The sequence below is a fragment of the Procambarus clarkii genome, chromosome 76 (genome assembly GCF_040958095.1).
Source record: "Procambarus clarkii isolate CNS0578487 chromosome 76, FALCON_Pclarkii_2.0, whole genome shotgun sequence".
Taxonomy (NCBI): domain Eukaryota; kingdom Metazoa; phylum Arthropoda; class Malacostraca; order Decapoda; family Cambaridae; genus Procambarus; species Procambarus clarkii.
Genome location: NC_091225.1, coordinates 25,211,626 through 25,222,667, shown reverse-complemented (window position 1 = coordinate 25,222,667; position 11,042 = coordinate 25,211,626). Strand labels below are relative to the sequence as shown.

The following is an 11,042-nucleotide window of genomic DNA, read 5'->3' as shown; positions in this document are numbered from 1 at the left end:
CGATACGATTTCTCGTGCTTTTAGCACGAACGACGCCCCTTCTTTCTCTGCCTGTTAGGCAAGAAGTTCGTATCGGGATGATGGTGTTTGTTTGAAGATATTTGTTGCTGTTTTTGTTGGGGATTCTTGGGGTTTGATTGGGAGCGCGGGCGGAGTTTCGGACGCGGGGGATCTGGACTCCACGTTTGAGAGAGATAGTCATCTGTTTGTTTACCTCTGGCCCATGATCGTCTTTTGTCCTCGGTGGTCATTTCGCGCGCTTTGTCCCCTCTCTCACCCCCCCTCACCCCACATGCCTCCACCCCCCCTCCCCCCACCCCATATGCCTCCACCCCCCCTCCCCCTCACCCCACATGCCTCCACCCCCCTCCCCCTCACCCCACATGCCTCCACCCCCCTCCCCCTCACCCCACATGCCTCCACCCCCTCCCCCTCACCCCACATGCCTCCACCCCCCTCCCCCTCACCCCACATGCCTCCACCCCCCCCCCTCCCCCTCACCCCACATGCCTCCACCCCCCCTCCCCCTCACCCCACATGCCTCCACCCCCCCCCCTCCCCCTCACCCCACATGCCTCCACCCCCCCTCCCCCTCACCCCACATGCCTCCACCCCCCTCCCCCTCACCCCACATGCCTCCACCCCCCTCCCCCCTCACCCAACATGCCTCCACCCCCCCTCCCCCCTCACCCAACATGCCTCCACCCCCCCTCCCCCTCACCCCACATGCCTCCACCCCCCTCCCCCTCACCCCACATGCCTCCACCCCCCTCCCCCTCACCCCACATGCCTCCACCCCCCCTCCCCCCTCACCCAACATGCCTCCACCCCCCCTCCCCCTCACCCCACATGCCTCCACCCCCCTCCCCCTCCCCCCACTATCCTACCTAATAGTCCTGCTTACGGACACCATCCTGCCCAATGATAGACCACCTGTCCTCTACTATCCAGCCGTTGTTGTTGTTGTTCAAGATTCGCTACCTGGAACAAAAAGTTCCAAGCAGCACGGGCTATGGTGATCCCGTAGTGGACTATCCAGCCGTCTTTTACTATCCAACCGCCAGACACCGCACGTCAACCGGTTAGAGCTAACTGGCTAGCCACTAACCACTATCCTCCGGCCACACAAACCACGACCGACCAGCCTCGCACCGCCCCCCCCCCCCAACCCCTCATTCTATGGTGGGGGGGGGAAGGGGGAGGGGGGGGGGGAATTTACCCAAACTTGAATTCAATTTTGTTTCCCTTTGCCTCGAATCCTCATATGTTTCCTGTTACCTTACCTTGAGGTTACCTTGAGGTGCTTCCGGGGCTTAGCGTCCCCGCGGCCCGGTCGTCGACCAGGCCTCCTGGTTGCTGGACTGATCAACCAGGCTGTTGGACGCGGCTGCTCGCAGCCTGACGTATGAGTCACAGCCTGGTTGATCAGGTATCCTTTGGAGGTGTTTATCCATGTCCTTATCCTGTTGACAGCGTTTTCCTTATATTTTTGGGTAATTCGTTTTGTCGGTGTATTCGCGGTTGATAAACCTCTTATATAATATATATAAATATATATATATATATATATATATATATATATATATATATATATATATATATATATTATATATATATATATAGATTTATATAAACATTTGACGTGGTAGTTTATATATTACTAACTGGCGTCAGTAATTACGGCCGTGTTTTGTTGATTGTACTCACCTAATTGTGGTTGCGGGGGTTGAGCTTTGGCTCTTTGGTCCCGCCTCAGTGTGTCTAACATTGTGAGGTCTTAGAATTGCTAGATATATCAAAATTTCGTTTTAGTGTAGAATAGTTTATGTTTTAGGTTACATGGGAGCAGGCGGCCACCTCTGGGTTTTGAAATGGGTTCCCAACTCCAGGCTTGAAATGGGTTCCCAACTCCAGGCTTGAAATGGGTTCCCAACTCCAGGCTTGAAATGGATTCCCCCTTCCCTGAACCTGAAATGGGCCCCCCTTCGCTGAACCTGAAATGGGTTCCCCATCTCCGAATCTGAAATGGGTTCCCCCTTCCGAACCTGAAATGGGTCACCCATCTCCGAATCTGAAATAGGTTCCCCATCTCCGAACCTGAAATGGGTTCCCCATCTCCGAACCTGAAATGGGTTCCCCATCTCCGAACCTGAAATGGGTTCCCCATCTCCGAACCTGAAATGGGTTCCCCATCTCCGAACCTGAAATGGGTTCCCCCTTCCGAACCTGAAATGGGTTCCCCATCTCCGAACCTGAAATGGGTTCCCCATCTCCGAACCTGAAATGGGTTCCCCATGTCCGAACCTGAAATGGATTCCCCATCTCTGAACCTGAAATGGGTTCCCCATCTCCGAACCTGAAATGGGTTCCCCATCTCCGAACCTGAAATGGGTTCCCCCTTCCCTGAACCTGAAATGGGTTCCCCCATCTCCGAACCTTAAATGGGTTCCCCCATCTCCGAATCTGAAATGGGTTCCCCATCTCCGAATCTGAAATGGGTTCCCCATCTCCGAATCTGAAATGGGTTCCCCATCTCCGAATCTGAAATGGGTTCCCCATCTCCGAATCTGAAATGGGTTCCCCATCTCCGAATCTGAAATGGGTTCCCCATCTCCGAATCTGAAATGGGTTCCCCATCTCGGAATCTGAAATGGGTTCCCCATCTCCGAATCTGAAATGGGTTCCCCATCTCCGAATCTGAAATGGGTCACCCATCTCCGAACCTGAAATGGGTTCCCCATCTCCGAACCTGAAATGGGTTCCCCCTTCCGAACCTGAAATGTGTTCCCCATCTCCGAACCTGAAATGGGTTCCCCATCTCCGAACCTGAAATGGGTTCCCCATCTCCGAACCTGAAATGGGTTCCCCATCTCCGAACCTGAAATGGGTTCCCCATCTCCGAACCTGAAATGGGTTCCCCATCTCCGAACCTGAAATGGATTCCCCATCTCCGAACCTGAAATGGGTTCCCCATCTCCGAACCTGAAATGGGTTCCCCATCTCCGAATCTGAAATGGGTTCCCCATCTCCGAATTTGAAATGGGTTCCCCATCTCCGAATCTGAAATGGGTTCCCCATCTCCGAATCTGAAATGGGTTCCCCATCTCCGAATCTGAAATGGGTTCCCCATCTCCGAATCTGAAATGGGTTCCCCATCTTCGAATCTGAAATGGGTTCCCCATCTCCGAATCTGAAATGGGTTCCCCATCTCCGAATCTGAAATGGGTTCCTCATCTCCGAATCTGAAATGGGTTCCCCATCTCCGAACCTGAAATGGGTTCCCCATCTCCGAACCTGAAATGGGTTCCACATCTCCGAACCTGAAATGGGTTCCCCCATCTCCGAACCTGAAATGGGTTCCCCCATCTCCGAACCTGAAATGGGTTCCCCCATCTCCGAACCTGAAATGGGTTCCCCATCTCCGAACCTGAAATGGGTTCCCCATCTCCGAACCTGAAATGGGTTCCCCATCTCCGAACCTGAAATGGGTTCCCCATCTCCGAACCTGAAATGGGTTCCCCATCTCCGAATCTGAAATGGGTTCCCCATCTCCGAATTTGAAATGGGTTCCCCATCTCCGAATCTGAAATGGGTTCCCCATCTCCGAATCTGAAATGGGTTCCCCATCTCCGAATCTGAAATGGGTTCCCCATCTCCGAATCTGAAATGGGTTCCCCATCTTCGAATCTGAAATGGGTTCCCCATCTCCGAATCTGAAATGGGTTCCCCATCTCCGAATCTGAAATGGGTTCCTCATCTCCGAATCTGAAATGGGTTCCCCATCTCCGAACCTGAAATGGGTTCCCCATCTCCGAACCTGAAATGGGTTCCACATCTCCGAACCTGAAATGGGTTCCCCCATCTCCGAACCTGAAATGGGTTCCCCCATCTCCGAACCTGAAATGGGTTCCCCCATCTCCGAACCTGAAATGGGTTCCCCATCTCCGAACCTGAAATGGGTTCCCCATCTCCGAACCTGAAATGGGTTCCCCATCTCTGAACCTGAAATGGGTTCCCCATCTCCGAACCTGAAATGGGTTCCCCATCTCCGAACCTGAAATGGGTTCCCCATCTCCGAACCTGAAATGGGTTCCCCCTTCCGAACCTGAAATGGGTTCCCCGTCTCCGAATCTGAAATGGGTTCCCCATCTCCGAATCTGAAATGGGTTCCCCATCTCCGAATCTGAAATGGGTTCCCCCTTCCCTGAACCTGAAATAAGTTCCCCATCTCCGAATCTGAAATGGGTTCCCAATCTCCGAATCTGAAATGGGTCACCCATCTCCGAATCTGAAATGGGTTCCCCATCTCCGCATCTGAAATGGGTTCCCCATCTCCGAACCTGAAATGGGTTCCCCATCTCCGAACCTGAAATGGGTTCCCCATCTCCGAATCTGAAATGGGTTCCCCATCTCCGAGTCTGAAATGGGTCACCCATCTCCGAACCTGAAATGGGTTCCCCCATCTCCGAACCTGAAATGGGTTCCCCCTTCCGAACCTGAAATGGGTTCCCCATCTCCGAACCTGAAATGGGTTCCCCATCTCCGAACCTGAAATGGGTTCCCCATCTCCGAACCTGAAATGGGTTCCCCATCTCCGAATCTGAAATGGGTTCCCCATCTCCGAACCTGAAATGGGTTCCCCCATCTCCGAACCTGAAATGGGTTCCCCCATCTCCGAACCTGAAATGGGTTCCCCCATCTCCGAACCTGAAATGGGTTCCCCCATCTCCGAACCTGAAATGGGTTCCCCCATCTCCGAACCTGAAATGGGTTCCCCGTCTCCGAACCTGAAATGGGTTCCCCCTTCCGAACCTGAAATGGGTCCCCCATCTCCGAACCTGAAATGGGTTCCCCCTTCCGAACCTGAAATGGGTCCCCCATCTCCGAACCTGAAATGGGTTCCCCATTCCGAACCTGAAATGGGTCCCCCATCCGAGCCTGAAATGGGTTCCCCATCTCCCAACCTGAAATGGGTTCCCCCTTCCGAACCTGAAATGGGTCCCCCATCTCCGAACCTGAAATGGGTTCCCCATTCCGAACCTGAAATGGGTCCCCCATCCGAGCCTGAAATGGGTTCCCCATCTCCCAACCTGAAATGGGTTCCCCCTTCCGAACCTGAAATGGGTCCCCCATCTCCGAACCTGAAATGGGTTCCCCATTCCGAACCTGAAATGGGTCCCCCATCCGAGCCGTAAATGGGTTCCCCATCTCCCAACCTGAAATGGGTTCCCCCTTCCGAACCTGAAATGGGTCCCCCATCTCCGAACCTGAAATGGGTTCCCCATTCCGAACCTGAAATGGGTCCCCCATCCGAGCCTGAAATGGGTTCCCACTTGCGAGTTTTAGGAAACTATTATCTTATTTCGTTGATATTTGAATATATATTTTTTTTGTTTACTTTTCTCTCGTGTCTTCCCTTCGTTATATCATTGTTTACAATCGCTTACTTTTGAGACGTTTAGACTTGCTTACTTTTCTTAGGCTATCGCCTGCCATCTTGAAAGATTGAGGAAAGATGTACACGTTCGTAAGTGCTTGCGTAACTGCTTCGTGAATCTGGCCCCTGATTTATAAACAAAACAACAAGAAAAGCTTTAAAGAGACCTGATCAACCAGGCTGTGACTCATACGTCAGGCTGCGAGCAGCCGCGTCTAACAGCCTGGTTGATCAGTCCAGCAACCAGGAGGCCTGGTCGACGACCGGGCCGCGGGGACACTAAGCCCTGGAAGCACCTCAAGGTAGCCTCAAGGTAGGTAGGTAGCTCATAATAAGAGTAGTGAGGACGAGTTATTATGGACAGGGACTCATCACTCTTCCGCCCTCATCTTAATCTACCCTCATCTTAATCTACCCTCATCTTAATCCGCCCTCATCTTAATCTACCCTCATCTTAATCCACCCTCATTTTAATCCGCCCTCATCTTAATCTACCCTCATCTTAATCTACCCTCATCTTAATCTACCCTCATCTTAATCTACCCTCATCTTAATCCGCCCTCATCTTAATCTACCCTCATCTTAATCCGCCCTCATCTTAATCCGCCCTCATCTTAATCTACCCTCATCTTAATCCACCCTCATCTTAATCCGCCCTCATCTTAATCTACCCTCATCTTAATCCACCCTCATCTTAATCCGCCCTCATCTTAATCCGCCCTCATCTTAATCCACCCTCATCTTAATCCAAAACAAACACTATACAGCGTGAATCCAATCACTGCAGCGTGAATTTAATCACTGCAGCTTGAATACAATCACTGCAACGTAAATCCAATCACTGCTTCGTGAATCCAATCACTGCTACGTGAATCCAATCACTGCAGCGTGAATCCAATCACTGCTACGTGAATCCAATCACTGCTACGTGAATCCAATCACTGCAGCGTGAATACAATCACTGCACCGTGAATCTAATCATTGCAGCGGGAATCCAATCACTGCACCGCTAATCCAATCACTGCAGCTTGAATCCAATCACTGCAGCGTGAATCCAATCACTGCAGCGTGAATCCAATCACAGCAGCGTGAATCCAATCACTGCACCGTGAATCTAATCATTGCAGCGGGAATCCAATCACTGCACCGCTAATCCATTCACTGCAGCGTGAATCTAATCATTGCAGCGGGAATCCAATCACTGCACCGTGAATCCAATCACTGCACCGTGAATCCAATCACTGCACCGTGAATCCAATCACTGCACCGTGAATCCAATCACTGCACCGTGAATCCAATCACTGCACCGTGAATCCAATCACTGCACCAATACTGTTATTTCACCCCAAATACTGTGCCGAATCTCTTTCAATAAAGGTCATAAATCGGTTCCCAATTTGGATAAGTAGTAAGTGAAGTAATGTTTTAATTGGCCAATCATGCGTGCTTTAACGACCCTAATCTTTCCTTGCCATCGTTAATCGTTAACAAGCGGGAAAACTTCCCCCATACTAAAGTAAGCATTTATCTTAATTTTTAACTAAGATAATCAGTTATTAATAGGAATTCAAGTAATCTTTTATAATCTAATCTGAATATATGTGTAAATAATCTAATCGGTATAAATTATCAATTGTCATCAAGTAATCATATTTGCTTGCATGTAAATCATGGTAATTATGCTTGAATAATGTAACTAGTTAATTTCGTAATTAATAGATGTAATTCCATTCATTTGCTGTAACAGATCATGAGCTAGACTAGATTGTGCATCTAGTACAGTGATCTAGTAGACTGTGCATCTACAGTGTACATTGTGTACAGTGCATCTAGAAGATTGTGAGTCTAGATACAGTGCATCTAGTTGATTGTGAGTCTAGATACAGTGCATCTAGATCATTTGCACAGTATTCAGATCTTTTTTTGAGCCTTTAACAGAATAAAATTCATAGTCATTGTGCTGTATTATTATTTAATCCATTGTATAAAATACAATGCTAAATGTGTCTTAAATACCAGCAGATACAGTCAATAAGTACAGCACAGATTGACAAGTATAGTACAGTGTTTCTTCAGTCAATAGCCTGGTTTACCTTAAAGAAAAGTACCTGGTTACAGCCCCTTTATCTGTATCAAGGTCAAGAGGAAACTTTGGCAGGACTTTAAAGACAGCTCAGGATTTTAATTTTATTTTATTTTTCATGCTATTGTTAAAAGTAGCATTGAAATATTTAAGTCCTCATATAATATCCCTGATATTTGTCCCACACGAGTGATGTGAAAATATGTCAATAAATCACATAGGAGTTGGCTAATGGGTGGGTGGGGGGGGGAGGGGGTGCTTATGGATAGGGCCTGTGGATGGGGGGGAGGGGGGAGTTAATGGGTACAGCCTGTGGGTATGGGTTGACAGGTGGGGGACCATTGAGTGGGCCGAGCTGGTGTTTGTAGCATTTTGGAATGTACATCAGGAAAATTACAAAGAACTGGGACCCGAGGACAGACTGAAGGATCGCTGCTCAATCACTTGCACCGTCGGGAATCGAACTCCGATCACGCTTAAAAAAAAAAAACTTCGTAAAAACCTCCTAGTGCATGTTGCCAACAACTCTCCCTTCGGAGCTGTTTGATGGGATCAGTAGCTAGATTTTAACTAAGGCACAGTCCCCCCCCCCTCCCCCATCCCCAAAAGAAGATTTCAATCCCGTTTCTCGTAAACAAATTCACCCAAGATAGTGGCCGAAACCCGAGGTATAAAGGATCTGATGCTGTTTTAACACTCGGTTAATGCTACTGTGAATACCAGAGTGGTTGTAAAACTTCTTTACTGGAACGTTGTGGGCCGGCTGCAACAGGCTATCTTGGGGTTATCTTGAGATGATTTCGGGGCTTTTTAGTGTCCCCGCGGCCCGGTCCTTGACCAGGCCTCCACCCCCAGGTGGAAGCAGCCCGTGACAGCTGACTAACACCCAGGTACCTATTTTACTGCTAAGTAACAGAGGCATAGGGTGAAAGAAACTCTGCCCATTGTTTCTCGCCGGCGTCCGGGATCGAACCCGCGACCACAGGATCACAAGTCCAGCGTGCTGTCCGCTCGGCTCCCGGTGCCCGGTATCACTGTATCTAGGTATCCATTACATATTAGCTGTATGTTTTCTACCCATATGCATACAAATGGAAATCCATGCATACACACATGCATCTGAAACACCTATGCACATGAACAAATCCACAAGGGCCGTGACGAGGATTCGAACCTGCGTCCGAGAGCATCCCAGACGCTGCCTTAATCGACTGAGCTACGACATGGTCAAAAGGAGTTGAAACCGAAGTTCTACTGAACTTACTGGATCCTGCAGAGGCTGCAGGATCCAGTATACGCATACAAATATCTGTCCACACATATATACATAAAATCATACTTATATACACATGTACATAGACCAACACAGGTGTACTGGACTCAACCTCATTCCACTTCACCTGTTTTCTTGGCCCATCTAGGCTTAAAAATAAGACTTGTAACGTTTTGAGACTCCCATAAGAGGCTGTGAGAGGTAAAGAAATGCATTACTAGACTTGTATCTTTATTGATCAAATAATTACAGTACAGTTACATCCTGCAATAATACCAAGCCATATAATATACAATACATATATACAGTTTAAGCACTTTCTATGCATTATAACAATAAGCTAACTACATATGAACTAAAGCTAGAACAAAATATTGGAAAGTATATTACACTGTATACATGTAAGTCACAGCTAATCTGCCTGTCACCAAAACAATAATAGTCAAGCGAGCATCTATCCGGTACAACAATAACTCCAGCCAGGTACGATAGATATAACAATTTGACTACACTGTGCTATCACCATCTTCAGGTGAACTATATGGCACCTTATTAATGTATTAATCAAGTAGTTACTCAGTGGTTTTGTAAACAAAGAATAAATACCAGTTGTTAAAGTTATAGATTTGATTATGTTGGGTAGTTGTGATCTGTTGGGTAGACCAGAACTACCCAACTGTAGTTGTACGCCAACTTTTCATGGGGAACAGTGTCAAATGCTTTCTGACAATCTAAAAAAGTGCAGTCTACCCAGCATTCTATTTTTCCTGCCTTAGTATCCTTGTCATAAAAGTCAGTCATGTTTATTAGGCACAACTCTCCCTTTCTAAATACATGTTGCCCTTTCATTGCAAAGCTGGTGCTCTCCAGGGGCCAGATTCACGAAAGCACTTACGCAAGCACTTACTAACCTGTACATCTTTTCTCAATGTTTGGAGGCTTTGTTTCCAATTATCAAACAGTTAATGAGCTGCGTAGCACCAGGAGGCTGTTTATAACAATAACAACAGTTGATTGGCAAGTTTTCATGCTTGTAAACTGTTTAATAAATGTAACCAAAGCCGTCAAAGATTGAGGAAAGATGTACACGTTCGTAAGTGCTTGCGTAACTGCTTTCGTGAATCTGGCCCCAGGGGCTTCACCATTCTCAACCTAATTAGTTTCTCGAGTACTATACATGGATTGCTTCTCCGTGACACTGGTTTGTAATTTGGTGCCTCCTGTCTATCCCTTTCTTTATATTGAATACAATTTTCCTTTTTTCGATTTTTTTTTAGAGATTTCATGTTTCAAGTATTTTATTGAACACTCTAGATAGCAGGGCACTAATACTGTGGCCTCTTGCAGCAGCCTTGGTGAGATTGTCTGGTCACAAGGATTTTCTCACACCTAGTTCCTTTAAGGCGTATCTGTTGTCTATTCTACAGTGACTACAGTGTCATCCATTGTTTTTTCCCACCCTTTATCTTACAACTTTAGTCTCCACTATTTTCGTCCATTCTCTGGACGAGAATAGTCTCCACTATTTTCGTCCATTCTCTGGACGAGAATAGTCTCCACTATTTTCGTCCATTCTCTGGACGAGAATAGTCTCCACTATTCTCTGTTGCCTTGTTAAGCTGAGCAGACCCACTAGTTCTCTCCATAGCATTCCTTAACATCAGGTTTGCTTGTTCTTGTGCACTCTGTATTTTGCTGTTTACTTTTCTTCTCTCTTTGCATAATCCTTATCCTCCTTAGACATCTCCTGTCAAATAAGTACTTCGTGTACGTCTCTTTATCCTTCGACTGTCCTTTGTTTTTTGCCATTATGTATTTAACTGGATTGTTGTTCGTAAAATTAACTTTCACTGGCCAATTTCTTCCATTGTGAAACCTACCTAGCCTACAGTAATGTTCCTTGTCCATTGCTGTATCCCCGGCCTGAATCTTGTGTCGAATTTCTGATCTTTAATTTTGGTCTTCCTCTCTCCTCATTTGCCATTTGTTTCCCTCTGGCTCTGGCAGATCACCACAGATCTTCTCTTCTCCATCTCGTGACATTTTACGACTTGAGGAGTTTTTATGGCCTCTAACATTGTTGAGTTAATTATCTTGTCTCCCTCTGAGGCTTCTACTGCTTAAAGGTTCTATGTATGCCCGCTTCACATAGCTCTGTTTCATTATCTTTTCATTATCTTTCATTTTCATTATCTTCTTGGTTGATTCTCTCCGTTATTCTGTTCACTCCCTTTATATTGTCCTCTGTT

General features: G+C 47.3%; 1 protein-coding gene across 1 annotated transcript; it reads left to right on the top strand.

The window, feature by feature from the left end:
- The first annotated feature begins 4,631 nt into the window (after window positions 1–4,631).
- On the top strand, window positions 4,632–5,195 carry LOC138357245 (proline-rich protein 2-like). Its single transcript, XM_069313907.1, has one exon. The coding sequence runs from the start codon at window positions 4,632–4,634 to the stop codon at window positions 5,193–5,195; it is 564 nt and encodes a 187-aa protein (XP_069170008.1).
- Window positions 5,196–11,042: the final 5,847 nt, after the last annotated feature.